Raw genomic sequence first — 25891 nt, 5'->3', positions numbered from 1 at the left:
TAACATAGTTCATTGGTGAATGATGCAGTGCACGGGAAGAGCATGTCGGGTGGATTCAATCGCGACGTCGTCCTGATGTTCATCTACCTAGGCGCCTCCCCTGCGCCGCTTTCCACCCTTCTTTGGCGGCTCCGTGAGGTCGGGCATCGGCGGCATCGCGTCAGACTTGCGCTTCCTCCCATTTCCGCGCGGCGCGCTCGTCGACTGGTCCTCCATGTGCGCCGGCTGGCCCGTCGAGTCGCCGGCGTTGGACATGACCTCGTCCATGAGCGCGTTGTTGTCCTGGGCGCCTTCGACGCCCGAGACGTACTTGCTCAGGAACTCGGTGAAATCGAAGTCCGCCGGAGCATTGAGGTTGGGCGTGAGGGCGTCCAGCGGGGCCGGGAGAGGCTCCGTCGCCATCGCAGAGGGAGGCAGGACGGGGTGGCTAGCCCTGCCCATCGACGCCGGCTTGTCCGAGGATGTCGAGAGGGGCGGCCGCGACGGCAGCTGGGCATTTGCTGACCACGGCGGGGCTATCGCTTGCGCGATGGGTTGAGCGTGCGTGACAGAAGGCGAAGTGCTGTCACTCGGCGATGAGTACTGTGTTAACTTCTCTGGGTCGAAGCCGAACTTCTCAATCAATGTGTTGATCTTCGCATTCAACGCCGACACATCGCGCTCGATGTCTTCAGCAGCCTGCCAGTTGGGCAAGGGCGGGCCACCCTGTGCGACAGCGTGCTGCGATTGCCCGGTCGCTTGCTCAGGACCGCTGATGAAGGCGCTCGGCTCGTTAATAAACGCGGTGGGTTGGGAGGAATCTGCGAACCCGCTGGCACCGTAGCCGTAGCCCGCGTGATACGTATCATAGTCCATCCCATCTCCGTACCCGCCTGGTGACGAGGGGTCGAAAGAGAGAAGGCCTTCCACCCCTCCCATGCCGTTCATGGTCGCGTCGTTGCCGAACGAGCCATGCCCTGTCGGATAGGACGGCATCCCGTCAGCGCCTGTGCGGTTGAAGTCCGCCGCCGACCCTGAGAAGGATGGCCCAGGTGACGTCGAGCCTGCCCCAAAGACGTTCGGGAGGTTGGTCATGAAAGAGTTGATTTGGGCGGGGGACAGATTGTTGAAGAGGGTTTGGAAGTCGTCTGGGTTGATCGCCGCATTGGGCGGGCCCGGCGACGCCGAGGGGTGATATGGGGGTGTGCGTGCCGACGACACAAGCTGCTGGCGGTGCTGTTGTTGTTTCTCAACGGACGGAGAGGAGGCGGCGGGAGGTGTCGCATGACGGGAGGAAAGAACAGGTGACGGGGAGTTGGCAGCGACGGCGGCGGTGTTGGCGGACGAGGTCGAGCTCGATGGAGCTGGGCTCGGTCCGGAGGAGTATTGGAAGAAAGGTGAACCTTCGGTGGCAGCGGGGCTGACAGGCGCTACTGAAGCGGACGAAGCCGGTGGAGTTTCTACCCTGTAGCCTGTGGAATCTTCTGGTTCAGCAAACGTATTTAAGTGGGTCGGCGGCGGCTGACCTGTCGTGTACTCCCTCTGCTTCCCCTTCGACGACGAATGCTGCTCGTCGTCCTCGACCTCTTCAATGTCAACGCTATTGTACGGACGAGTATCTTCGATCATCAAGCGCTGCATTTGCGGGACCGTAGCGTTCATGTGAGACATCACCGAGTGAGGAACAATGGCGCCCGGCCCTCCATCTCGCGAGCCGCCGGCGCCCCCTTCAGCTTCCTCCTCTTCGTGCTTGGAGCGCGCGTTGTGGTTGCCGAAGATACCAGCGAGGAACTTGACGATGCGATTGATCGTGTCCTGCTGCTTCTTGGCCCGGGCGCGCGCCTCCATCGCCTCCTGCCAGAGCAAGTTGTTGTTCTCGCGAAGGTGCGTGAGCTCGCTCGAAATCATGTCTTGATGCCGTTTGATAGCAGCGAGGCCGGCGACGATACCGCTGATATCGAGCTGTACCTGCTGACCGTTGGCGCCTGAGGTGCCGACCTCCTGGCCTGCGCCCTCCCCATCCGAGTTCTGCGCCTGTTTCTTGCGCTGGATGAGGGCGAGGAGGTCGCTGCGGCCGCGGAGGAAGTTAGGGTGGGCGAAGTTCCAGAACTCGTTGCCGTCGGTCTCCGAGGAGCGCAGGGTGCCCTGCTGGAGGTGCTGGACCTTGTGGAAGCCGTACATGTTCAGCTGGCGGACGAAGGAGGAGAAGTTCTGGTGTTTGAACCATCGGCCGAGGACTTCGCGGGCGAAACGTTCGTGGTCGAGGACGAAGAACGAGTCGCCCGAGTCCGACCAGCGAATGAGGGCTTCGTTTTTGGGATCGTTGACCATTCTGCGGCTTGTCAGTGATTATTCGGGAGGTGTGGACGGCCACGCACTCATGGAGCTTCTGGAGGAAGGCGGGGACTACTTGGCGATTGTTGCGGGCATTTGTGGTCGCGACCCGATTGCGGTTGGCGAGCGCGACTTGGTTGCTGGGCGTTGCATTGGGCATGCTCGTGAAAGGAGGGGGGTGCGACGCAGCAGGTTGTTGGGGACTTTGTATGTTGCACGAGTCCGTCGACGGTGGTGGGGGAGGTCAAGTTCGCCACAGCCGATTGATCTCTCCGTCCGACGCGCGAACAAACACCATCAAATTGTATTTCCTGTTCCGGATGCCAACGCACGGCCGACGTGACCTTGACGTAAGCGGCTCATCTTGGCCCCCCGCGCCTTCCACCCTGCCCGCACCTGCCTTCAGCCCACCGTCGGCACTGCCGGGGGTCTACATACACAGCGAACATGCTCCAGATGCTCCAGGAGAACTCTCTTCACCGTAGCCTCCCTCCACATTATCTGGTAAGCCCCGTCCCCTCTCCTCTCTGTGACCGTCCCATTTGTATTCCTTGACACATTTCGCCTTCCTCTCGACGATCTGTTCCCTTTGCGCGCGTGGCTGGCCTTGGGACCGCTGCAATCATGATCAACATCAGCGTACCATCGCCGCCTCCCAGCCGTCTCCTCGTGAGACTTTAGCCCATGTCGGTGGCGGGGAGGATGACCTTCGCCCCCCAGGTCAGTCGACTGCCGAAACCACTGCGCAGACACTGACTCAACAAACCTAGTCACTCCCCCCTCGGCAAGGGCACTCGCATTCATACCCTGCCGAGAGCCCTGGTACGTGTCCTTCGTCATCTCTACGTGCCACCCGCAGCCCCCCGAGCCAGCCCTTGCATTCCATCCCCTCGGACTTGGCCGCTACCTTCGTACTCTTCGAGGCCGTATCTTCCCTCGCCCCCGCGCATCACGCTGCTCATCCCGCGGCCTTAGTCACTCGCATAGCGTGTTCACCACCAGCTCGACTTCTCCCAAGTTCTATCGCACGCGCATCGGTACGACGGGAACATCAGGGAAACCGCCCCCTTGCTGCAATCATTGGCGGCCGACTGCTCGCCTCGCCCGCCCCGACGCGTCGTTTCCTCGGATGTCTTCCATTGTGTTTTTCCTCCGTTTTGCAAGCAGGCGCCCGGGGTCCCGCCCGCGCCACTGGAACCGGTTGCTGGCGCGTCTGTAATTCGTCGCTGGCGCCATCTTCGCCGCGCCTAAGCTCGTTGGCTTTCTTGACTCCGCCACCGCTCTCGACCCTGCCACCGCGCCTGCTCGACCTGCCAAGGGCCCCCACCATTTCTCGTCCTCGGGGTGTGTCCCTCGTTCTCGCTCGCTCATAATCACGTGCGCTTGTCTCGAGACGGCCTTGCCCCTTTCGCGCTTCACGAGTGGGTTCTTTTCACCTCAACAGCACGCCGTAGGCGTACGCGCTCGACGCAAGCCACACCTATTGCGCGGCTCTCGATATATTTTCTGCGCGGTGCACGCCCCGCAGCAACTGCTTTTCCGCCCGTCGACCACGCTTTTCCGCCCGTTGGCCACGCTGTTCAACCCGTCGACTGCCCGTCTTCCAGTCCGTCGGCGCCCTTGGCCCATCCCCGTTGGCGTCCTTGCACGCGGTACGCTCTTCCTCAATATTCGGCCATTTTCTCCCATCGCGCGGGCGCGTTCTCCGATGGCAAATCGTCGCTCTCTTCCTTGGTTCTCGTTCTCTTCTATGACAGATTTTCGTTCTCTTCGATGACAGATCTTCGCTCTCTTTGATGACAGATCTGCGTTCCCTCCGTTGATTTACACGGACGTTCGGTGATAGCTCTCCTCCTCTCTCGGTCCCGGCAACGTTCTTCGATTTTTTGCACCCCTGCGACGCGTTCTTCCATCTCGCTGCACGCCGTCCGACGCGTTCTTCCGATTCTTCTGCCCGCCGTCCGACGCGTTCTTCGATTTCGCTGCACGCTGGTCGACGGTGGTACTACAAATCTACAATCTTATGACGTTTCCTCCATTCTTTCTGGGTGACATCTTCGTCTTGCGCTCTCCGGGTCCGGTCTCGCTCTCCGGCATGGCAGGTACGCATTCCTCTCGAGGGTATGGAAGTCCGGCCCTGTCTTGACACGATGGATTGTGTCTCGCTATGATATCACCCATGTCTCGTCGAAATGTACGCGTCTCGTCTGCCGAAATGCACGCGTCCCGTCTGCTGAAATGCAGGTGTCTGTCGATTGAAGCCAACATGTCGATCGTGGTGTTCTGCCAGGTAGACATTGGCTCGCAGTCTACTAGGGCGGATAGGGCTGGCTCTGTTCAGGGCCCTCGCCTGAGAAGTCATCTACCTACCTACCTACCTACCTACAGTCCTAGCCTTTGACTCATCCCCCGCGGACGCAAAATCTGGTTCGAAATGCCTTGGCGGGCGGCTTTCTAGGCGCTTGGTCGTGCCTTGCTTGCCACTGTCCATGGCTCGCCACTGTCCGAGCCTCGACCTGCAGCTCGAGATGGGTGCGCTCCGCTTCGGGTCCGACGTGAACTCTCTATGGCTCGCATTTGTACTCTGTCCTTCGCGTCCCTCGCCCCGACCCCCAACCCTTTCGCCCATGACTGCGCTATCTCCTCGGCCCCTCGCCTCTCTGCGAACCCTCCATTGACGACCCCTCCATACACATCCGGTCCGAACAGCCAAGAACTCTGTTCTTCTGGATCGACATATGTCCTCCTGACCACCTCTGGCCACCAACGTGCCCCACCCATCTCAATAGACCTGCTTCCGAATCCCCGACTGCACACCGCTCTGAATCTTCCGAGCACGCAGTTCTGTCAATACGAGCCTTCCTGAATGCAAGTGCGAGCCTTCTGAGCTGACGATCGACCTCCGAAATACAGTTTCGCGTCTTCTGAATTCACGTCTGGATCCTCTACGCTCTCGGTGCGCGTCTTCTCAGTTCACGGCCCGAACCCTCTGGGATCTCGCCGGCTCTCGCAATTACAGCCACCTCTGGCGCCATGTCTGACCGCCTCCAATCTCCCATCTCCCCTTCCCCTGCGATTGTGGCCACAATCATGGTCTTCTCGCACGCCACAGATACGTACTGACGCGTATGTCTTGCATCTCTTGATGCGTAGTCCTCTCAGTGAATCTGCTGATGCGTAGCCTTTTATTGGCCTCCTATATTCAGGGCGACGCTATAAGAGGCTCTAAACCTCGTTCTCTCTCCATTGACGAAGGCGAAGGGTCTTCTCCGCTGGTGGGTCGACCCTTGCCCTGCCTGTGGGTCAGGTCTCCTCAGCAATTCACGTGTAAAGTCGAACGTTGTGGGTCCGCCCGCCGCGGACCCGAGCATCCGGGTTGCCGCGCAGCCCCTGTCAATGATGTTCCTTTATTTTGGATATGCACCAACCATCCACTGTTCTGGGCCTGACGCGCCTGACGTTCCCGTTTGCTGGGCCCGAGTGACTTTGCTTCCGCCATCCGAGTCCCATCCTTGTCCCTGATGAGGGCGATTTTCCCGACGTCCTGAGGAGGGCAATGAGAATTATGTGCTCAGGATCCAGAATTCTTTCCCCGTAGGGATGAATAGGTGGTCTGCGAGAGAGCAAGGCGGAACCGGGAGGGTGGTTTATGGGAGGCTACGGTCGTACTTCGAGCTCTGAAAGAAGAAGCGAAACCACTTTCTCGATGTATGCCTGGGTGCAGCGGCAGCGCTCATTTTCCTTTGACGCCACCTGATTGACATGCAGATAGGCGGTCCAAACGTGGGTATTCCTGTCTCGTACATACACACTCAGCCGCTGCTTGGACGTACACTAGTTTGTGATTCCTCTGCGTTATGCCCAATGTCCCAGATAAGCCGGTGAGATACCACACCGCTGTTAACGGTGAATACACGAGCACATCGTCATGGTACCTAGTACGACCGACATGAGCACGCCACCTTCGTCTAATATTTTCCGGTATTTATGCAGGCTGCTGGTGACCCGCACGAGACGCTGAACTCGGGCGGAGAACTCCGGTGATGTCGTAGACACGAATCCTTTCCAGCTCTCGTAACAGAGAAAAAGTGAGTCCAGGCTGACTGTCAAATGTATGGCTTCTGCAGTCGTAAGTGATCTGCAAACTCTTCGTCAGAAGAAGGCCGGAGAGGTCAGTTAACCGTCGCACCTATGCTATGCGTCCTTGGAGATTGAGCGTCGACGAGCTGCGTATCTCCAATTCCTATACGCCAGGGTCACAGCAGCGACCAGCAGACCCACAGGAGGCACCAGCCACTCGAGTAGCCAAGTATACCGAGTCTGCTTTCGCCATTGCTGCAGAAGCTCCTCGACCTGCGCACGCAGCGCTTCTGGAGTTGTCGAATTATCCAGCACGACGTCCGCATACGCGACCTTCTCCGCCATGCTCATCTGCGCGTTGATCCTCGCCCTCGCGGCCTCCTCCGTTGACTGGTCGCGCAGCATGAGGCGCTCGAGCTGAACGTCGAATGGGCTGTTGAGAAGTGAGCACACTAACACCACAATATGGACGAAGGCACTGACCACGACACCACCACCGTCTGGCCCACGAATCGCCAGATACCGCTCTCAATGAGTAACGGCACGTCCGTCACGCACACCCGCTTTCCCGTCAGCCACGCCCTCGCGATAGCCCGCACCATCGCCCACCGGACCGCAGGGTGAACAATACCATTCAGCACCTTCCTTTTCTCCGCGTCGTTGAAGATGATCTCGCCAAGTGCTTTGCGATTCAGAGAGCCATCCTCGAGAAGGATCTGCGGCCCGAAGGCTTTGACGATGCGCTTCAGCGCAGGCGTGCCGGGCTCGACGACCTGGCGCGCGAGGACATCGGCGTCGACAATGGGAATGTCCGCATCTCTGAGTAGTTTGGAGACGGTGGACTTGCCGGTAGCGATGCCGCCGGTGAGACCGACAACTGCGAGAGAAGGCGTCAGAGGGCAGTGGGATAGGAAGCAGGGAGAACGAACCCAACATGACGTTCGGCAGTTGGCAGACGGAGACAAAGTGCGAATCACGCGTACACAAGGCCAAACAAGGACCACCTTCTTGCGCCTCAAATCATGTCCGCATCGAGAGACGTTAAGTCTTGAAGGCGATAGTTGTGGCCTGCAGCGGATGGACCAAAGAATAGTAATACGAGACGTAGAGTACAGAGACATTCATGTGATTATTTGGCGGTCAACGCTACTTAGCGAAGACCCCATTAGGCATAATAGACAGCAATAACTCATACTATAGACAACATCCACGGGAGATAACGGCAGAGCAGGGGGTTCGTTTTTACACACAGGGTCCCAAAGAAGCCGCAGCGCGCTATACCACAGGCGTGCGCAAATCGGATACCTCCCGCACATTCGACGTAGCCTTCGGTGAAGGTGAGCGCGAAACTGATGTCGGGCTGGCAGCCTTCGCCGGTGAAGGTGAAGGTGAGCGCTTCTCAATTTTCGGCTTCTCCTCTACCTCCCCAGGCGCCCGTGGAGGCGACGGCGCGGACCGCTCAGCCTCCGGCGGCGCAGGAGCCTGCGGTACCAACGGCGGCGGCGGCGGCGCCTGCGGCATCCCCTGCGGGAGCATCCCAGGCGGCGGCGGCATACCCAGCGGCGGCGGTACAGGCGGGAGCGGGCCCATATGTACGTGCTGGATATGCCCCATCGGCGGGGGGCCACTGGGCGGGGGACCCATGGGCGGCGGGCCGCCTTGCATGGGGACGAAGTGCGCGAAGTGGGGCGGGAACATCATGTGTGGCATGGGCGGGCCCATGGGGATGGGGCCGTTGATCATGCCGTCGGGTGGTGGGGGTGCGTGGTTGATGAAGGTGAGGGGCTGGGGAGGGGGAGGGGGCGGTGGTGGGTGCTGTTGCTGATCTGGTGGTGGGTGCTGGGAAGGCTGACCCTGTGCGTCGTGGTCGGATTGGCTGTTGTCGACCGGGTTGTTCTGGTTCTTAGACGCGCGACCGGTGCGGCGGGGTACCGTGGCTGTAGGCGTGCCGTTCATGACCGGACCGTCTTCTTGTGGTACGCGCGGCCGACTGAAGGTAGCAGGACCTGATCCCGGTCGTGTTCGTCGTGCCGACGGTACATAGCCGTGTAGCCTTTGGCGGTGGCGGCATAGCGAGGAGGGGTTGGCGGATGAGAAGGGACATTCGGGACATGCGTATGGCTTCTCCCCAGTACTGCAGGGGAGGATTAGTAAGACACACGGGAGGGGGGGGGCCGAAGAGCCACGCACTGCACATTGAAGTGGGACTCTAGGTTGGACTTCTGGAGGGTCTTGTACGCGCATCCCTCATGCGGACAGTAGTACATGCTGATCAGCTCGTCAGCCAGCAAGACCGTGTCGGATGAGCACACCACTCACGACGCATCCTTGTCGCCGAGCTCCATATGCGTGATAGCATGGCGGGCGAAGTCTGACGAGCGCGAGATGTAACGACCGCACTTGCTGCAATTGCCATTATCGTAGGTGACGGGGCCGATTTGCTTGGACTGCGTGAGAAGAGCGAGTTGAACACCGTCGGAGGGGTGGCAAAAATCAGAAAAACGTACAAATTTTTGGGTGGCTTTTGGCATAGTGGTTACTTGCGCGCCCTTCGTGTATATTGGTTGGTTTGAGGCTGCTACAGCAGCAGGAGGGTGGGTATTTAAGGCAGCTCAGCCTCGGCGCGACAGCTTTGACGGACAAAGCGTTATCGTTCGGAGCAAATTATGGAAGGTGCACAGCCACGAGATTGGCACGTGAGTTGAAGCTTTCCCGCGCTCAAGCCGTGGTTTGCGTTTCTGTCTAGAGTAGCACCCTCTGCGTACCTTGAGAGATGAAGAGGGTCAGAAACATATGAGATAACCCAGGAGGACTGTTGCATGATTTTTACAGGCCTGATTTGATCACCCTGATCACAGACTCGGAGCAGCACACCCTAATCAAACTTGCATGAGAGAACCAGCACACTCAGGCAGCGCGGTCTATAGTAGATACCTGAGCACCTGACGGACCCAGATGGTCTATAACTTACGAGTGGGCGTAGGACATAACGCGCCAAAAGTTCAACATAAAGGCGCATCCGAATTGGGAAGAACATTTGTGGCGCCGTGTTTGTGGCTATTGGTCCAGGACGCGCGTCACAGACGCGTCCTCGATCCCGTCGTGCACATTCAATACACCTAGACCTTCCTCCTCCGCTCACACACCCATTCTCCCGCCATTATGGTCGCGACTTCAACTGACCATGTGCGTAGTACATATACAGGCTCAGGGTGATACTGACCAGACCTCCAGCTATCCGGGACCACCGTCAGTACGTCTTCAAATCCTGATCCTGCAGACCAATCCTAATCGACGCGTCTTTTCCCTTGTTCATTCCTGGATACTTCCCTGTGTTTGCCACTTTCTCATATCTACTCGCCATCTTGCGCCCATCCTCCAGTCGTCCACCCTCTCGTCCTGCTGTCCGTTACCGACCACCACGCACGGTCTGTATCACGCACATCAAACAAGCGCGTTGTGGGCGTGCTGCTAGGGCAGGATAATGGCAAGACGTACGTGCCGTGCATATGTTTACAAGCTTGACGCTGACCAACTCCTCAACGTTTCTCTGTCCTCGCCCATCGCACTTCAACTCGCCTCATTCACGCGCTTCATCTTCTTAGTGTCAATGTCGCGAACTCCTTCGGTATCCCTTTCGAGGAGGATGAGAAGGACCCGAAGACATGGTTCCTCGATCACAACTACATCGAGGGCATGTATGACATGTTCAAGAAGGTCAACGGTACGTCCGCATCCGCCAGGCGCGCCACCATATACTGACCCTCTTTAGCCCGCGAACGCATGATTGGCTGGTATCACTCTGGCCCTAAGCTACGCGCGTCCGACATGGAGATCAACGAGCTGTTCAAGCGCTTCATCCCAAGACCAGTCATGGTCATCGTCGATGTACGACCGAACACCGTCGGGATCCCCACCGACGCCTACTTTGCGGTAGAGGAGATCAAGGATGTACGTGCACTCTTCATCTTCGTCTGCTACTTGCTCACGATGGCATATAGGACGGCACCGAGACGCGCAAGACCTTCTTCCACGTCCCCTCTGCCATCGAGGCGGAAGAGGCAGAAGAAATCGGCGTCGAGCACCTGCTCCGCGACATCAAGGACTCCACTACTACCACCCTCGCCACCCGCGTCGAGGAGCAGCTCGCCTCGCTCCGCGGCCTCCAAGCACGGTTAACCGACATACAGAAATACCTCGTCGACATCTCGACAGGCAAGATGCCCCTCAACCACCAGATCGTATACCACCTGCAGGACGCGCTCAACTTGCTGCCGGATCTTAGCGACCCGACAACGACGCAGAGCTTCGTGAGCAGCACGAACGACGAGTTGCTGGTGGTGTACCTCAGCAGCTTGTTGCGCGCTGTGATCGCATTGCATGCGCTCGTCGATAATAAGGCGACGATTGGGCGAGTGGAGTTGGAGGAGAGCGGGGCGGAGGAGAAGAAAGTGTTGAAGGGGGATGCGAAGAAGGACAAGGAGGAGAAGGAGAAGGAGACGAAGGACGGGAAGGAGACGAAGGGCAGCAAGACCTCATGATCCTTGTAAGCTCAATGGCATTGTATCATTTGGATGGCCCGTGCAGGGACCTTATGCACGTCTGTCATAGACCGCTAGTCACCTGTGAGTGGGGTGTGGAACAGGTATGGAGATTGCCCGACTTGCCCGAGGGGGGCAGTCTGAGGGTGGGCACGATGCGCGTCTCCGAGCATGTCTTTGTATGTCAGTATACACTCCAGAACATGGTCCGGACATGGGGAGGCCTGCATGCCTACGGTATAACGTCCCCCGTGCGGATCTTATTGCGAAGTCCGCGCGATAGGCAAGTCCAGGGCAAGTCTGAGTCAGCCATAAAAATTAGCAGCGTGGGAATCGCGCTCCGTTCTGCGCTCCTTGCTCTTGACGCTCATCTTCGACTCCCCTACGAGTTTCCCTCAGTGCGTATCGCCCCGTGGACTCTCAGGGTCTTCCCCCCACGGATTCTGACGACGCGCGATGCAGACTTTTAACACTTACCCTCCCCGATCTCCCATCGACGAAAAACAATGGCTGGCGCGCGTGGATGCTTTAACTGCGGTGGATGTGCGTGTGGCGGCTGCTCCTTACCTGATCTTATATACCACAATGCGTGCGCGGTGGACGGTGCTGACGGGCTTTTTTGTTATATCCCTCGTGGTCATCGTGCGCGATCGAATACAAACGCGATTTTTTTGCACCCTGCGCTCCCCTCTCCTCCCCGATCGCCCTACCCCTCAACGCCCTCAACGCAACATCTCTCACTTTCGTGAACCCCGATCCCGATCCCGCGCCCGCGACGTGCAGTCGGCCACCAGGCGGCGCAGTGCCCCAAGGCCGGCACCCCTACTTGGTGAATACAACCTGCTGATCTTATCTGGCTCCCCCTCCTGACGCGACACGCGATCGGCAGCTACAACTGTACGTCGTGACCTTCGGTGCTTGCTTATCGCGCGCGGTGGGGGCTGACGGGGGCTCGCAGGCGGCATGGAAGGCCACGTCTCGCGCGACTGCTCGCAGGAGGCGAAGCCCAAGACGTGCTACAAGTGCGGCGGCGAGGGACACATCGTGCGTGGGGGTTTACTTCCTGGAGAGCGGACACTGTGCTGATGATGAGGCCAGTCTCGTGATTGTTCTAGCGCGGACGCGGGCGGCGCTGGCGGCTACAGCGGTGGAGGCTTCGGTGGAGGCGCGCGCGGTGGCGAGTGCTACCGCTGCGGCAAGGCGGGCCACATGGCGCGTGCATGCCCTGAACCTGCTCCGGGAGGCAACGCCAGCTACGGTGGCGGAGGCAGCTACGGCTACGGCGGTGGCTTCCAGAGCCAGAAGTCTTGGTGAGCACGATTTGCAGGGTGTCCGCGTTCAGCGATTCCCTGGTGTCGAGATCGCTTGAGAGGCATTTTTGCGTCTTTGGGCGCCTAAATCGCATCTTGAGCGTCAGACAAGAGAGGCTGCTTGCGAGATGTTTAATTCCACTATACATCGGCTAAAATTGTTCTAGCTACACCTGTGGCGGCGTAGGCCATTTGTCCAAGGACTGTGTACAGGGCCAGCGTTGCTACAACTGCTCCGAGACGGTGAGTACGCTTGCACGATGTCGCATTCTTGCTGATTCGTCCGTAGGGCCACATCTCCCGCGACTGCCCTAACCCCCAGAAGAAGGCGTGCTACAGCTGTGGCTCGGAGAGGTAAGTTCTTTCCGTGGGTTACGAGGCTGCTGCTAACGTACTTCCAGCCACATCTCGCGTGACTGCCCCGGCGCTGTCGCTGCTGCCTGAGCGACGTGTACTAGTTCCAGTGCTCGACTGATGTTGTATATCTCTTGATGATGTCTGTACTCACCGATTGTGTCTGTACTTCCCACCACGCTGTTGAAAAAATGCCTCGTTTCGTGTGTAGTCCTTCGTGGGGCCCCGCCGCTGGTAACCCTGAGCTCTGCCCTCCCCGCGGATGCATCGAGACCGCCCTCGCCCAATGATGTGTTGATAATTCGGAATGAGATATGATGCCGTGCCCGGCAGTTTGCGGCCCAGTTGCGGCGACCCGAATTCCGCCGCCGACATTTATTGAATTTGTTCTTGCGCATTTTCGCTGCAGTTTAGCTTCCTTCACCTCCTCCAGCGCCAGCGCCAGCCAGCCAGCCATGCACGCCGCCGCTGCCCTCCGCCTCGCACGGCACTCCGCCGCCCGCGCACCCGTCGCCCGCCGCGCGCTCGCCACCGCCGCCGCCCACCACGCCGACGTCAGCCCCGCCGCCGCATCCTCCTCCAAGGCCTCCGTCATCCCCCTCTCCAACATCGAGGCCCAGTGGGAGAAGATGCCCGAGGAGGACAAGGTCGCCGTCCACGCCCAGCTCGCCGAGCTCCAAAAGAGGGACTGGAAGACGCTCTCCGTTGACGAGCAGAAGGCTGGTGCGTATCTCGTGCGGCCCGCGCGCAACCCACCCAACTCACGCGCCGCGCACAGCGTACTACGTCGCGTTCGGCCCGCATGGCCCCCGCAAGCCGGTCTTTGCCCCCGGGGACACGCTCAAGATCTTCCTCGCGTCCAGCGCCGCTGTCGGTGCCGGTGTCCTGATCTTCCTGGGCGTGCGCTCAATGGGTGAGTCTGTGTCTCACACTCCCCTCGATCGCATCCTGACGCGTCCCCGCAGCCCCCGAGGCGCCGAAGACGATGACGAAAGAGTGGCAGGAGGCCGAGACGGAGCGCGCAAAGGAGCTCAAGATCAACCCCATAACCGGTGCGGCGCGCCTTCACCCTCGCCCCCGCGAGCAGACGCTCACCCTCCCTCCCAGGTATCGCCTCCGAAGGCTACACCGGCAAGGGCTTCGTGTCTCTGCCGTCCAAGTAATAGACCCTGTAAAACAGCACGCGCGGAGCAAATGGCATCTGTTTTTTCTGGTCGTCAAACGGACGCGGCACCCCACTCGGGCGGCGGCGCGCACGCGTCTGCCGCCCTCAACGTTCTTTTGTCGTCAAGTAGACTGTATATTCTCGCTAATGCTAATGAGAACTATGCGCGGTCATGGAGTTACTATGGACTAGCAACGAGCCCAATAGGAGGCGCAGGGCGCGCAAATTTGCCTCAGTGTCGTGGCGCACAACAAGCTCCATCTCCTCGTCAACATCGACGTTCCACCTTCTGTGATAATCGACGGCATCTGGTTGGCTGCGAATACCCTGCCCTGGTGAGTTCACTCCATGTCGACAACCCGCCCCGTTCCGCGCACCCTCGACTTCTCTCGCGTACTCCCTCGTCCTTCGCGTCTTCCCCCGAGCCCCTCCCCCGCAATCGGGCCTTCTCCGAGATCTCGCTTCTTCGTCTCGCGGGACGGTCCCCGCGGCAATTGTGCAGGCCCAGCCCTTCAACAGACGGGCGCCTACGAAACTAAAGGGCGCCTAGACCTGAAGTTGAAGGTCGACATCAGTGCATGTGATGATGTTGTTCAGCCTGACGGCGCTAATGCTGTTTCGTAGTCCTTCCTGAGGCCGAGCCTATAGAGGTGGTTGAAAGGTATGTGCGTGGAAGACCATGATCGCGAACGTCAGTGCTATATCATGGTGGCGTGGGATAGCGTATGTATGCATCGCTTGTCTTTCTCTTTAGCGCCGCGTGCGCTTGGGAAGGTGCAATGCATTTCTGCCTGCAACAGCGCACTTGTCGCAAGGAATACATGTCTTGTGACAACTAGAGATGTCGTTCGACCGGAACAGTATGTCGTTGAAGACAGTTGAGACCGAGCAGGCTGGCATAGGGCGCAAGCACCGCTCAATGTAGCTACGCCCCGAGTCACGATCTACTCTATGGCAACTATTTTGTCCAAAAATTAAGGTGGGACACTTGAGCGGGAGACAGGACACTTACAATTGACATTGTCGCTAGCGATCTGAGTCTATGATGGGACATCACATTGCTACGAGTCCCTAAACCTGGCATTTGCCAATGTTTTCCCCTCCCACGAGACCTTCACCAACGTGAAGGATTGTGCGGTGAGCATGCTTTTGTAGTACGCTGATCCGAGGGCACTGACAACAGTACATTCGTAAGGACACTTCCTCTGGTGAGCACTCATGGGACACTGTAGAATGAATCTACGGATGGGACGTGTGCGGGGTCCCCTAAAGGCAGAGCCCACGATGAGGCGGGTAACAGCACGCTTTCGGGATTTGCCGTCCTTGCCGGTGGCCCGGGGACTTCGCGGCATTTTCCGCGACACGGTTCGACTTGCGAAATTCATGTCTTCTACTCTGCACACATACCGACGGATCCATGCCACGAGAATCAAGGTAGCCGGGAACTCGTTTTCCTCATCTCCCTGTATATATGTCAAGCTAGTTGACGCAGATTGCAAGCGCAACGATATCGGGCATCGGATGATACGGAGAGTAGGCCAGCCTCCAAGTACAACTTACTCAATCAAGCGTAAATCTGTTTCTCGATCACACCGGCGTCAAGTTTGTTAGGCTGCAATCCAAGTAACCCTGTCAACGAGATAAACACCAACTTGAAACAGATTTTGGGCAGCAGACCATTTTTCAGTACCCGAGGATGACTGCAAGCAACACGCCGTCAAATGCAGAAGACATGTTGCATGAATAATCTGCTGGCTTACTGCATTAAGCACTCTAAGCACGTATAGGAGAGCCAATTAATGACCCCTCCAAGCATCCTAGCGTCTCGAGAGTGCCGCGAGGCACCTCCCAACCGCGCAGTGTCCCGCCGATGGTAATGTCCCAAGGACCGTGGCAACGATAATGTACCGCCAGCGTAAAGTGTCCCTTCAAGCCTCAAAAAAGGGTTTTTGGACAAAATAGTTGCCATACTACTCCGCCTGGAAGCTGTAACCTCCTTGCCGCTGGACGGCATCGAAGTTCAGCGCAGCGAGCTCGTCTCCGGACGCCGTGGTCAGCCCGCACTCGATCTTGTCGCCGGGGCTGACTGGACCGACACCAGAAGGGGTACCCGTGAGGACGAGGTCGCCTTCCTGTATAATTGTGAGCTGTCTGAGATGATGAATGGTATGAAGGCGCTTACCTCGAGAGTCATGATAGATGTGATGTGCTCGATGAGCCGCGGGATCTTGAAGATCATGTCCGCCGTCGTGCCATTTTGCTTGAATGCCCCGTTGATCTGTAGAGTACACGCATGAGTAATGCGAATACAGTCTTCGATATACGCGGGGTCCGAGGGGGAAGTCGGATGGGAATGGGGGACTTAACGCACCTTCAGCCACAGGCGCAGGTCGTCCGGATTCGCCACTGCTGACTTGGCAATAAAGTCGCTGCGAAGTATCAGCCTGGAGCAGTATGAGCCCTCGGAGAGACTGACCCGACAGGCGTGAAGGTATCGAAGCCCTTCGCAGTCGACCACGGCAGACCCTTCTTCTTGACCGCGTCCTGCACGTTGCGCGCCGTCATGTCCACGGCTAGAGCTGTAGCATCCCCCTCAGCACCAATGCAGTAAGCAACACTACGAGCACGCACCATAGCCCGCAATCACAGAGTGCGCGTCCGCCTGCTTCACGTCCCGCGCGCGCTGCCCGATCACCAGCCCGAGCTCGACTGCAGCGCGTCAGCGAGAGCCTCGGGTACCATACACACTATCACACACCCTCATGATGCGCAATGACCCCCCTGGGAATCTCGAGCTTGCCGCCGGAGCTGATGTAGCTCGACGTCGGCTTCAGGAAGAAGAACGGCTCCTTGGGCGCCGCGTTGTTCAGCTCTTTGATGTGCTCGGCGTAGTTGCGCCCAATGGCGACGATCTGGGAGGCTTGAGTCTTGTATTCGCTAGCTCAATAAGGCGCTATTGACCTTCTTGCCGGTGCGCGCGAAGGAGGTAGCCATGGCGGAGGAAGGAAAGGAGTGACCAATTGTCCGTTCACCAAGTCCAATTCCCGGAAGTCATTTGTCAATCTCTACGCGGGGTATCTGGCAAGGGACGCCCCGCGATGAACAGAACTCAAGGAAGAGCACTTGCGTAGGTGATGGTTAGACGAGACATTGGTCGCGACTTCAAGTCGAAGATCATGTCCAGAAAGCAGATGAGAATAACAGGCAAACTCTACACACCAACGACAGCACGACTACCTACAGTCCTAGCGGGTATCCATAGCACATTCGAATCCACTGCTCTATACGCACGCCGCTGAACGAGCAGAAAGCTTGCCTCACGCGCCACCCCGCCTCTCGTCCGACGCGCTCCCGCTGTCGGCCTTCCCCTCGTCATCCGACTGCGCGGACGATGTTGAGCTCGCGAACGTCCAGCTACCCGTGGTCGGCGTCAACTCCCCATCCTCAGGCTCGTCCGTCCCCGCGCTCTGGAAGTCGCCGAAGTCCCCAAAGTCGTCGTCGAAGGCGGATGCTGACAGGTCTCCGGCACCATCTCCAGAAGGGAAGGACGACGGGAAGGTGAATGGGTCAGAGTCGCTCACTCCGCTGCCGTTAGTAGCAGTGGTGAAGGCACCGAAGGTGTCCTAGGATCGCTCGTGGTCAGTCTTGGGCGTTGAGGATGTTTGAGCCTGCCCCTACCTCGTCCGTCTCGAAAGGGTTCGAGTGCACGGCGCCAGGCGATTTCGATGGCCCGGGGTCGAAAGTGTCCCCAAAGCCATCACTCAGAGGTCTCCGTTCTGGAGGTCGCTGCTGACTTGACACAGGAGCGCGCATGAATTGACCCTGTGACAGCCAACCACCGTCATCCTCGTCCTCGTCCGACTCTTCAGACGAGTTCTCGAAGTGAGCAGTCGTGCCGATCTCCTGGGCTAGGTAACGAGCGAACTATATGGCGGTCAGCGAGCTGCACCACTACAGGAAGCAACACTCACTGGCTCCGTTCTCCGCCCACCCTGTTCATTATCCTCATCATCATCATCGTCCTCCAACATTGGCGCCGGCCCAAAGTCAGCACTGCCCTCGCGTCTCGGATGCGCACTCGTCGACCTTTTGAACTCCCCCTTCAGCGCCTCCCCGCTCTCCTCCATCTGCGCCTTCGCTGCAACACCCTTCGCATCCTCTTCGTCTACCTTCCATCTCGACGCACCCCCAGCCCCGCGTGTGACATCCGGCTTCCCACCACCTAGCAGCGCCGTGTCCCGCGCCTTCGTCTCGTTGAAGCGCCCGTTCACATACTCCTCCCATGCGGGGTCCGGGGCGAACTGCAAGACGGCTACGCGCGCATCCGACGGGAGCTGCTCAAGCCAGTTGATCACGTCTTCCGCGATGAGGGTGAGGTGGCCCATGTAGCCGAGGCGGACACCCTTGGGTTGCGCCGTGGCCTCGTCGTTACGCTTTTGCCCTTCGACTATGCGGTGCATCAGCTTGGCGTCCCGAAAGAGGGACAGCGCAAGTTCGCGATTCAAAGGGCTTTCGGCTGGACCGGTGAATATTTGATGAATGATGTCGTAGACAGCGCTATGCAAGAAGTTGTTCCAGGGGAACTCGAAAAAGAGGTCCTAAGGGAATATTGTGAGCAACGAGCGCGCAAATGCTAAGAACAAAGTACCATCATCGTCGAGAGGATGTCCAGGTCTAACCATCTTCGCTTGAGCTGTTCGCCGATTGGCACGAGCTGACTTGCAGTGACGCTCTCATCCATCGTCGTCCTGCGGCGCGAACCCTTGCGCGATCTTGACCTCGCCCCGGCAGTCGAGCCCGCTGACGAACCCACCGACTCCGTACTCTGCGCCAGACTCGCCATCGTCGTCGACGTCTCCGGCGAACTCGACAGCGTACTCGTATTCGGCGACGTCGAGAAATTACTCGAGTGCGGCGAGCACGACAGCACGCTCGTCTGCGGGGAGTCCGTCAATGGCGCGCGCTGGCTTGCAGGCGACTCCTCTGCCATCACGATCTCCTCCATAGCCTCGTCGTCCGAGCTGCCGGGTTCTGAGCCCATGTCGTCGTCGGAGTCGAAGTTGGAGGGCGAGTGCTGAGAGGCGGATGATATGGGAAGCTCCATGGCGGGCTCGACATCGTCCATGTTATCGTCGTCATCGCGCCGCTGAGCAGGTGCGATGACCTGGCCGAGGCGCTCCATGCCGGCGAGGCCGCCTTGTAAACGACCGTCTGCGTCGTACATGTCAGTGAAGCTGGGAGACCGATTCAACAGCGTCATGTTTGAACAATGCAAAAGCTCGGCGAAAAGCTCGATGACTCGGTAGCGCTCGAGTGTCAGTGGTCTGATGGTGCCGACAGTCGTGTGCACCGGACCTGTCTGAGGGCAGACAATCAGTACGGCCGTCTACTCGTCTTTTGAAACTTAACGCCTACCAGAGAGCGCGGTTGCTTCATGAAGCCTTGCAATTGCTCCATATGCTTGATCATGACCTCCAACAAAGGGCCGAAGTGCACAACGCCGAACTTCTCAACCGTGGTCTGCATCGTGGGTTCGAGCGCTTGTCGGAAGTCTCCCTCGGAGAAGTCCATCTGCTGTTGCACCTGCCCGATGTCGTCAGCCAAATCGAAGGCAAGAACTCGGTAACTTGCGCGTACCTGCATGAGGCGATTCCGCAAGACATGGAAGAGGTATGGCTCGAAGTAGTCCGAGTTATTCTTCCGAATTACCTCCACGATGACCGCAATCGAGCTGACCACAGACGAAGTGTGCGACTCTAAAGTCGGCAACGGCGGCTGGCTCGAGATGGACCACGACATGTTGTCCTTGCCCTTCTCGGGATCTGGTGGTGGATCCGTGACCAGCCCGCTTGCGGTGGTTTGTGGGCCAAAGTCTGCGATGATGTAGCCCAGGAGCTGAGTGATGATGTCCGGCTTGACCAGCTCCCGCGCGAAGCGATTCGACGAAGGCCCGGTGTGCAGGTTCTCGGCCAGCGCGGCACCCGGGGAAGGGTTTGCCATAGCCGTGATGCTCTTGAGCAGGTCGGCGACTACGGCATGCTTGTCAGGCGAGTGAAAAGGGGATAGTAGTTCCACCAAGCGCGGGATGAGGCGCTCTTGCGAAAGCCACTGGGCTATGGCGTAAGCGAGGCGCCGTGAAGTGTCCGGTGCGGGGAAGCGCGACGTACCTCTAGTATGTTATCGCAACCGTCGGGTTCATCCAGCTGTATGATGCGGACTAGGAGGTCCACGAACGCCGGAGTCTCGATGAGTCGTATGATGCGGTCGATCACGTCTGGCTGGGATTGTATGAAGGCGACCATCTGCGCGTCAAGGTTCAGGATAGGATGTGATGCGATGTAGTGGATGGATTCACCTCTGCGGGTTTCTTGTTGAGGAAGACGGAGTTGATTTTGGCAAAGTTTGCGGCGAGGACCATGTTCGTCTTCATGTCGTCTGGTGTGCGTTCCAGGACTGATTCCCAGAAGGGGAGGAGGAGGGTGTCCTTGTTGTTCGTGCATGTCTCGACTATCGACCATATGTCGCTACAAAGCACTTCTGTGGCGACGTATGGGTATCTGGCGAGCGTTCGCGATGCTTAGCAGATGATTCACGCGAGGGGGAACAGCACGCACTTGAATCTCTTGCCCTCCTCTGGTTCGATCTGTCCAGTGACATAACCGAACAGCTGCTTCAGCACGTCTTGTCGCTGGAAGTAGTCTATCAAGCGCGTGTTCTGCGCCTTGCACTCCTGCAGGAGGTCGTCCTCGTCCAGAAGCGCCTCGAGCGCGACGTCGTCCTTGTCGAGGAGGCTGTCAATGGACGACGCATTGTGGAAGCCAAATCTGCGTAATGCACGTTGAGTTGACCTCAAGATTTCCTGGATGCCCAGGGATATGAAGGCACCTCCAGAACATGGACCCTCCGCGCGAAGATGAGAGAGCTGAACAAGCGCCGGAGTTGTCAGTGGGCGCTACACGACTCTTGTTTACCGACAGCTTCACGCGACTCGCACGCTTTCCTTTTGGAGATCACTCGTCCTTGTTAACCTTCAACATGAACGGTCTTCATTTACATAATGGATTGCCTGCTATCATACAGTCGAAGCCTCGTAGACCACTCGGATGAAATTGCAATGCTGGTGAGCCTCCTCGAGAACAAGGTTGGTTTGAAGAAGTCAGGCACGGGACATCAAAACATGGATGGAGTTGACCTCACAGTCCGGGCAGCGCAGCGACGAGGTTATCAGACGGGAACACAGCACAACCGCACCGTCTGTGGCCAGCGCTTACACTCAAGTCCAACGCCTCACTGATGGTAGAGACGAAGCCCTATAAGCTCTCCGCGGAGACACAACGTCCATCGAATTCAACGACGAGGACATGATCAATTACCTGATCAGAGTTGGACGTTTATGGCCAAGCGAGCATATTCTGACTATGGGAAAGGCAATGTAGACCGCTGACAGTGTATTTACCTTCTTGGGAACCCACTGAGGATGATGAAGATGTAATAAGCGAGATGAGATAGCAGGATGAAGCTCTCGACGCACGATTAAGCCCTCCACATCAGACCGCCAGGGAGCTTGACGGTCATCGCAATCGGTACGATCTTGTAGATCTATTGGAAAGCCGGTCTGCTAAACTGCAAGCACTGACGCAGACCGAAACGGGTCGGCGAGTTTGTAACATAGCAGAGCAATCAGGATTTCCCGTACGCGGCCAGATAGACCTAGAAGGCGACGAGCTGCAATATAGCACGAGGGAGTGCAATTGAGGTGAAGAACCAGTAGACGGCGCGCCACTCGTCGAGAGGGGATGGCGTACGCATGTACCTTTGCGCCCACTGAGAGGTTTCTGGAGTCTTTACACCCTCGGAGTGCAGGTCCATAGCTTGGTTCTAGCGTCGCTTATGCATGAGGCATTATAAGAATCATGAAAACTAGCCTGATAAGTTGTCCATTTCCTCGCAAAGCGAGACAGGCAGATCAAGCATCGCCCGCTGAGACTCGGTCGACAGCTTGTGGTCTTGGAGCACTGCAGGGCAGCAGCAAAATACAGGCGCAAAAGAAGCAGCGGCGCATTGGCACGGAGTGAGACCTGGCCTGTGCAAAAGTCCTTCGAAAGCGCGATGAAAAAGAGGGAAGAAAGTTGGAAGAAAGAGTACTCCCTCTTCGAACCTTGAATCTAAATTCCCGGCAATCACCGAGATCACGCTCGCAAGTTGAACTTTGCAACTTCGTCACTTCGGCCGCTCTTGTCCTTCATGTACCCTTGGCGCGCAAGCCTCGTACGCTCTCAGCGCTGTATAGTCTGACTAAGTAGCGAATTGCTATATCCACACTGTCTGGGAAATACATAACTTTGTGGTACGACACACGAGAATAGGATAACAACCACAGTCACTCTAGAAGAGGTCTTATTAGCTGGGAGGCGGAAGTTACTACGAGCGTGGAATGAAAACATCCATCTTATTGTCCTCCCAGAAGCCAGTGGACGGCGGCAGGAACACGAGAAGACAGAGAAGTACGACAGTCTATAGACTCAGCCCAGCAAACACGCGGACGTCGTGGAGAGAAACTCGCACTTCGAGCGCTGTGCGGCGGCGATTGAGGCTCAATCTGAAAGGTAGGTATTCGGTACGTGACACTCGGAGGTCGAGCGCCATTGTGGCCAAATCCGGTCTGAAGACTTACCAAAAGGGGACAAGGCGCGGAACTGGCTCGGCAAGATGCCCCATGTCCTTCTCGCGCTTCCCCGTCAAGCAATATTACCATGGTGACAAGACTCACGCACCTGGGATCAAGGGGCCCACTAGACGCTGCCAGCTTCCAAGCACGCGCATACGAAGCTTGCGTGCGCGGGTTCCCATTGTAGTTGTTCTGAGAAGCGCCCTGGACGGCCCATGGGTCATTCGCAGGACAATAGCAAGCCCACTTCCTGCAGGATAATTTCAAGACAATAGTTACCTATTGCATGGATGTGTCGCCGTTACGTGCTGGCTTCGCGGATTCGGGCAGTAACGAGGGGCTGGAGTCCAGCAGCTCACCGTTTGTGTGGGACGAAAGCAATTGTCGGAGCGAGAACGCCCTGAGAAGGGAGCCAAGTCCGTTGACGCGCGTCAAGCCATCTTTGTGGCGAGCGCGTCACAGTCTCATCGGCCTAGAGTTCACAGGTCGGTGGCGCGTTGAAGGGATTCGGAGAAGTACTCACACCGACCCAACAATCCTCTGGAGCTTCGTGTAGCGTCCGCCACAAACAGATACCAATGCCAATCCGAATCAACATTCACTGAGTAGGAGACGGTACAGCAGGTCGTCGCAAAACCACGAGTTGGACCCTACGCAACCAGTGCGTGGTCGAGAGGTACATACTGTAAAATGGGTTGTCGTTCTCCTTGGCAACGCGCGAGCGTAGCTTCCACGACGAAAGAGTCGCGACCAGAGATTCATATCTCTCTGCCACCTCGTCCATCGTCGGGCGTTTGGAGGGATCTGCCTGTGTCATGCTCTCGACGAGCGGGCGAAGGAACTCGAAGCCGAGTCGCTTAGACGTAAGCACTTCGTTGAGCCTCTCGTTTTTCGTTCCCTTGGATGAGGTATGAGAACACGTAGATCCAAGTATGATCGGCGTACTCACTTCCAGAAAATCCTCGCGTATCCAGTTACCGAGACAGTAAACATCGGTAGGAAAAGGATTGTACAGGTTGGAGAGGCCGCCGTAACGCTTGGATGGGTCGTTGCCCTTGAACTCGGGCACCGTCTTGTCGCCGCCGAGGACGGGAATCTCCATAGGCGGCGGGTCGAGGGTATCGTAACGAACGGAGAGACCAAAGTCAATTATGTAGTATCTGACTGGACGCTGCGTGCGGGTATAGGAGGCAGTAACCAAGCCCTTGAAGTCGCGCCGCTTAGTCTGCTCAATAGGATGGTACGGGGTCGTGTACAATGGCGAAGCGTCCATCATGATGTTCAGCGGATGGATATCGCTACGAAGCAATTCAGGGACTTTAAAGAGCAAGCGAATCAGACAACACTCACCGATGGGCAATCTTGTTTTCGTGTAAGAAACAGAGACCCTGAGGCGTGGTAAGCGCGTACCTCAAGCTCGCGGATAGGTATACTTCACGAACCTGTATGATTTGACGAAAGCAGTCGACTGCTTCTCCAATAGTATCGAAACGAGGGCTTGCATAGCAACGAAGAAGGGGGAGAACCATGAGCTGGTACTTGTCGTCCTCTGGATCCTGCAGAACGTCGTAGACAGGAATGCAGTGGTTGCGAGGATCGGAAGAAAGGGGTGGAGACGAGAGCCTTGCAGTCATCTCCACTTCCGTAGGATGGCGCGTTGTATCTACACGCTTCAACATGACCACAACGCCGTCAGTTCTACGGGTCGCGTCCATTAGAAACGGGTACTTGGTGATGTCAGCGTGAATTCTGACAACGTGCTGGACTCTTACACCCATGGGCACGCTGTCCTCTGCCTGTTCCCGATCACGCTTGTCCTTCTTCGAATGCCAAGATGGCTCCCAGCCTGGTCGATAACGGGGTCGAAGCATGTAGCCGCAACTCTCTAGCCATGGCTGGTGGTCGATCCACCATCTCTCAGAGTCCCAGATCCTGCTGACGGTTCGGGGAGGGGCGCTGAGACGCTGAGCAAGCCTCTCGCGTGCCGAAGTCGCCTGCACAGGGGGCACGGCCGAGGTCATGTCAGCGTAGGCCGTTCAGGGTGTTGCAAGATGTAGATGTGGTCGCCACCACGATGTTTGAGAACAAGAGGTTGTACGACGAGGGCGACATGGGTAAGTTCACACATAGGCGGGCCGTTTCGACGTCGAATCTGTTGCGGTACCCGGGGTTGTCGGCCCGCATAGCCGGCTGCTATTGTTCCGCCGGACTTGGAATCGCTATTGGTTGGGCCTGCCTCTTGCGTTCACAGACGTACCGCGTCTTCTGTCTCTCAGCCAATTTGAGTTCGGTCTCACACCTGCTGCGGACTTACGAAACATACACTCAACAGACTGTAGAGAGTCCGCTTCAACGACGCCGACTGTGAACCAGTGCCGCAAGTCAATACCGCTGGCTCGTTGGCATAGCGCCTGACTCTGCTTCGACTCTTTTGTTCGTCTTTCTGCGCTGCGTGATGCACGACGCCTCTGAAAGGGCATCGTGTGAATGGATACCGCTCGTGTGCTTCGCAACAAAAAGGACGTCAGGTCTAGGCACTCGGTGGCTTGCAACGGACGACTTCTGCACTGAGTTGCATTCCCACTAGCGGCTTCGGGTCTCTCAAGCTCTCGCAGAATTATTCTCTCGCAAGCCCTCTTAAAGCTCACAGCGCTGATGTCAGGTCGTCATCAAGCTTCCCGAACCCATCCAGCTCATTTCAGACTCAGGCCAGCTCCCTCGCTCGCACCATGCCCACTGTTGTTCTTGAGAGTGTCGCGGCGGGCTTCACTATCGCAAGAGTCTTCGGTCCCGTCTGCCAGGCCGTTCGCCGACGATCCGTGAAGTCCCAACTGAAGAAGGACCTCGCGCTGATCAACGACATCTACAAACTCTTAGATGAGCACGGAGAGGACATTGTTCCAGAAGAACTAGACAAGATATTAAACGCAGCCGACCGGTAAGACCTTTGCACACAGATATCGTCCCCTGCTCACTCCTTGGCAGATCGCGACAGCAATGCGATATGCTGGTACCGCTCTCAGGAAAATTCAGCAGGAACTGGAATCCGTCCAACATGATGACCGCGCGCCAAGTCACGAAGCGCTGCAAGCGGGTCCTCCAACAATGTCATGTGAGTCAGAGGCTAACCTTCCCTTCGCTCGTCTGACTTGCATCCCAGCGTGCCTCTAATGAAGCAATCGAGCTCAAGATTCGGCGGGTAATCGACGGCAGTCACAGGCGTACCGAGGTATCCCTTCTTATAACAAGGACAGGCTCAGGTAGTTGTACGTCTCGCGTAACCGCAATTGTATTTTTCGTGGCTAACCAAATTACTCGCCAGCCGATGCGAGCTCGACGCTCGTTGACCCTGAGCCCGAACCGACAGCACGTTCCCAGAACTCAGTGCAGGCTTCCCAAGTCTCTGATGGTACGAACAGCGACGATGTCGACGACTTTATCATGTGGTTCAACGAGCCAG

The 25891-nt window shown here is 57.6% G+C and overlaps 11 protein-coding genes across 11 annotated transcripts; 4 read left to right on the top strand and 7 right to left on the bottom strand.

The window, feature by feature from the left end:
• Positions 1–87: 87 nt before the first annotated feature.
• On the bottom strand, positions 88–2310 carry SCHCODRAFT_02662153 (uncharacterized protein; the record flags this gene model as incomplete). The annotated part of the gene is made up of 3 exons (XM_003035583.2): positions 88–562; positions 614–751; positions 809–2310. 3 exons carry the CDS (start codon positions 2308–2310, stop codon positions 88–90), a joined length of 2115 nt encoding a protein of 704 aa, XP_003035629.1.
• A 344-nt stretch (positions 2311–2654) lies between these two features.
• On the top strand, positions 2655–3718 carry SCHCODRAFT_02041801 (uncharacterized protein). Its single transcript, XM_050341589.1, has 2 exons — positions 2655–3033; positions 3084–3718. Exons 1-2 carry the CDS (start codon positions 2998–3000, stop codon positions 3684–3686), a joined length of 639 nt encoding a protein of 212 aa, XP_050203170.1. The 5' UTR covers positions 2655–2997; the 3' UTR covers positions 3687–3718.
• Positions 3719–6049: 2331 nt separating this feature from the next.
• Positions 6050–7359, bottom strand: SCHCODRAFT_02608533 (CoaE-domain-containing protein). Its single transcript, XM_003035584.2, has 4 exons — positions 7323–7359; positions 6877–7270; positions 6503–6826; positions 6050–6451 (listed from the first exon to the last, which is right to left on the bottom strand). Exons 1-3 carry the CDS (start codon positions 7327–7329, stop codon positions 6508–6510), a joined length of 720 nt encoding a protein of 239 aa, XP_003035630.1. The 5' UTR covers positions 7330–7359; the 3' UTR covers positions 6050–6451; positions 6503–6507.
• Positions 7360–7468: 109 nt separating this feature from the next.
• Positions 7469–9049, bottom strand: SCHCODRAFT_02608529 (uncharacterized protein). Its single transcript, XM_003035585.3, has 4 exons — positions 8901–9049; positions 8713–8840; positions 8584–8661; positions 7469–8527 (listed from the first exon to the last, which is right to left on the bottom strand). Exons 1-4 carry the CDS (start codon positions 8922–8924, stop codon positions 7669–7671), a joined length of 1089 nt encoding a protein of 362 aa, XP_003035631.1. The 5' UTR covers positions 8925–9049; the 3' UTR covers positions 7469–7668.
• A 437-nt stretch (positions 9050–9486) lies between these two features.
• On the top strand, positions 9487–11080 carry SCHCODRAFT_02608526 (Mov34-domain-containing protein). Its single transcript, XM_003034761.2, has 6 exons — positions 9487–9579; positions 9628–9646; positions 9776–9887; positions 9999–10117; positions 10166–10344; positions 10395–11080. Exons 1-6 carry the CDS (start codon positions 9556–9558, stop codon positions 10932–10934), a joined length of 993 nt encoding a protein of 330 aa, XP_003034807.1. The 5' UTR covers positions 9487–9555; the 3' UTR covers positions 10935–11080.
• A 316-nt stretch (positions 11081–11396) lies between these two features.
• Positions 11397–11971, top strand: SCHCODRAFT_02608521 (uncharacterized protein). The gene is made up of 2 exons (XM_050344325.1): positions 11397–11831; positions 11893–11971. The coding sequence occupies exon 1, from the start codon at positions 11520–11522 to the stop codon at positions 11802–11804; it is 285 nt and encodes a 94-aa protein (XP_050203169.1). The 5' UTR covers positions 11397–11519; the 3' UTR covers positions 11805–11831; positions 11893–11971.
• On the bottom strand, positions 11925–13240 carry SCHCODRAFT_02041512 (uncharacterized protein). The gene is made up of 4 exons (XM_050341588.1): positions 12753–13240; positions 12640–12698; positions 12465–12583; positions 11925–12240 (listed from the first exon to the last, which is right to left on the bottom strand). Exons 1-4 carry the CDS (start codon positions 12971–12973, stop codon positions 12046–12048), a joined length of 594 nt encoding a protein of 197 aa, XP_050203168.1. The 5' UTR covers positions 12974–13240; the 3' UTR covers positions 11925–12045.
• Positions 12987–13951, top strand: SCHCODRAFT_02608515 (COX4-domain-containing protein). Its single transcript, XM_003034762.2, has 4 exons — positions 12987–13321; positions 13377–13511; positions 13564–13650; positions 13706–13951. Exons 1-4 carry the CDS (start codon positions 13054–13056, stop codon positions 13759–13761), a joined length of 546 nt encoding a protein of 181 aa, XP_003034808.2. The 5' UTR covers positions 12987–13053; the 3' UTR covers positions 13762–13951.
• A 1501-nt stretch (positions 13952–15452) lies between these two features.
• Positions 15453–16839, bottom strand: SCHCODRAFT_02608509 (uncharacterized protein). Its single transcript, XM_003035586.2, has 7 exons — positions 16725–16839; positions 16522–16675; positions 16395–16472; positions 16240–16342; positions 16135–16192; positions 15946–16041; positions 15453–15895 (listed from the first exon to the last, which is right to left on the bottom strand). The coding sequence occupies exons 1-7, from the start codon at positions 16755–16757 to the stop codon at positions 15734–15736; spliced, it is 684 nt and encodes a 227-aa protein (XP_003035632.1). The 5' UTR covers positions 16758–16839; the 3' UTR covers positions 15453–15733.
• Positions 16840–16937: 98 nt separating this feature from the next.
• On the bottom strand, positions 16938–20681 carry SCHCODRAFT_02608507 (SAPS-domain-containing protein). Its single transcript, XM_003035587.3, has 10 exons — positions 20649–20681; positions 20378–20587; positions 20119–20320; positions 19931–20065; positions 19401–19871; positions 19179–19346; positions 18412–19122; positions 17735–18361; positions 17442–17687; positions 16938–17386 (listed from the first exon to the last, which is right to left on the bottom strand). Exons 1-10 carry the CDS (start codon positions 20657–20659, stop codon positions 17081–17083), a joined length of 3087 nt encoding a protein of 1028 aa, XP_003035633.1. The 5' UTR covers positions 20660–20681; the 3' UTR covers positions 16938–17080.
• A 2329-nt stretch (positions 20682–23010) lies between these two features.
• On the bottom strand, positions 23011–24550 carry SCHCODRAFT_02608501 (uncharacterized protein). Its single transcript, XM_050344324.1, has 5 exons — positions 24204–24550; positions 23874–24158; positions 23782–23819; positions 23381–23729; positions 23011–23329 (listed from the first exon to the last, which is right to left on the bottom strand). The coding sequence occupies exons 1-5, from the start codon at positions 24450–24452 to the stop codon at positions 23030–23032; spliced, it is 1221 nt and encodes a 406-aa protein (XP_050203167.1). The 5' UTR covers positions 24453–24550; the 3' UTR covers positions 23011–23029.
• Positions 24551–25891: the final 1341 nt, after the last annotated feature.

This window comes from Schizophyllum commune, assembly GCF_000143185.2.
Source record: "Schizophyllum commune H4-8 unplaced genomic scaffold SCHCOscaffold_1, whole genome shotgun sequence".
NCBI lineage: Eukaryota > Fungi > Basidiomycota > Agaricomycetes > Agaricales > Schizophyllaceae > Schizophyllum > Schizophyllum commune.
This window is presented reverse-complemented; position numbering and strand designations above follow the sequence as displayed.

Coding starts and splice junctions, on each gene's coding strand:
- SCHCODRAFT_02608509 (XM_003035586.2), bottom strand. CDS start 16,757: ATGGCTACCTCCTTCGCGCGCACCGGCAAGAAG. Junction 16,343..16,394: donor CTCTGTGATTGCGGGCTATG/GTGCGTGCTCGT, acceptor GGGATGCTACAG/CTCTAGCCGTGGACATGACG. Junction 16,042..16,134: donor ACCTGCGCCTGTGGCTGAAG/GTGCGTTAAGTC, acceptor TGTACTCTACAG/ATCAACGGGGCATTCAAGCA.
- SCHCODRAFT_02041512 (XM_050341588.1), bottom strand. CDS start 12,973: ATGTCGGCGGCGGAATTCGGGTCGCCGCAACTGGGCCGCAAACTGCCG. Junction 12,699..12,752: donor GGGAAGTACAGACACAATCG/GTGAGTACAGAC, acceptor CACTGGAACTAG/TACACGTCGCTCAGGCAGCA. Junction 12,584..12,639: donor CACGCGAGATGTGGCTGGAA/GTACGTTAGCAG, acceptor TCCGAGCCACAG/CTGTAGCACGCCTTCTTCTG.
- SCHCODRAFT_02608507 (XM_003035587.3), bottom strand. Junction 19,347..19,400: donor TGCGGAATCGCCTCATGCAG/GTACGCGCAAGT, acceptor GACATCGGGCAG/GTGCAACAGCAGATGGACTT. Junction 17,688..17,734: donor GTGGGCGGAGAACGGAGCCA/GTGAGTGTTGCT, acceptor ACCGCCATATAG/TTCGCTCGTTACCTAGCCCA.
- SCHCODRAFT_02041801 (XM_050341589.1), top strand. CDS start 2,998: ATGTCGGTGGCGGGGAGGATGACCTTCGCCCCCCAG. Junction 3,034..3,083: donor GGATGACCTTCGCCCCCCAG/GTCAGTCGACTG, acceptor CAACAAACCTAG/TCACTCCCCCCTCGGCAAGG.
- SCHCODRAFT_02608501 (XM_050344324.1), bottom strand. CDS start 24,452: ATGACCTCGGCCGTGCCCCCTGTGCAGGCGACTTCGGCACGCGAGAGG. Junction 23,730..23,781: donor GAAAACAAGATTGCCCATCG/GTGAGTGTTGTC, acceptor ATTGCTTCGTAG/CGATATCCATCCGCTGAACA. Junction 23,330..23,380: donor TACGCGAGGATTTTCTGGAA/GTGAGTACGCCG, acceptor ACCTCATCCAAG/GGAACGAAAAACGAGAGGCT.
- SCHCODRAFT_02608515 (XM_003034762.2), top strand. CDS start 13,054: ATGCACGCCGCCGCTGCCCTCCGCCTCGCACGGCACTCCGCCGCCCGC. Junction 13,512..13,563: donor CCTGGGCGTGCGCTCAATGG/GTGAGTCTGTGT, acceptor GCGTCCCCGCAG/CCCCCGAGGCGCCGAAGACG. Junction 13,651..13,705: donor CAAGATCAACCCCATAACCG/GTGCGGCGCGCC, acceptor CCTCCCTCCCAG/GTATCGCCTCCGAAGGCTAC.
- SCHCODRAFT_02608533 (XM_003035584.2), bottom strand. Junction 6,827..6,876: donor CAGACGGTGGTGGTGTCGTG/GTCAGTGCCTTC, acceptor ACTTCTCAACAG/CCCATTCGACGTTCAGCTCG.
- SCHCODRAFT_02608526 (XM_003034761.2), top strand. CDS start 9,556: ATGGTCGCGACTTCAACTGACCAT. Junction 9,888..9,998: donor GGGCAGGATAATGGCAAGAC/GTACGTGCCGTG, acceptor TCATCTTCTTAG/TGTCAATGTCGCGAACTCCT. Junction 10,345..10,394: donor CGGTAGAGGAGATCAAGGAT/GTACGTGCACTC, acceptor GATGGCATATAG/GACGGCACCGAGACGCGCAA.
- SCHCODRAFT_02608521 (XM_050344325.1), top strand. CDS start 11,520: ATGCGTGCGCGGTGGACGGTGCTGACGGGCTTTTTTGTTATATCCCTC.
- SCHCODRAFT_02608529 (XM_003035585.3), bottom strand. CDS start 8,924: ATGCCAAAAGCCACCCAAAAATTT. Junction 8,662..8,712: donor CTCGGCGACAAGGATGCGTC/GTGAGTGGTGTG, acceptor CGAGCTGATCAG/CATGTACTACTGTCCGCATG. Junction 8,528..8,583: donor GAGTCCCACTTCAATGTGCA/GTGCGTGGCTCT, acceptor CCTCCCCTGCAG/TACTGGGGAGAAGCCATACG.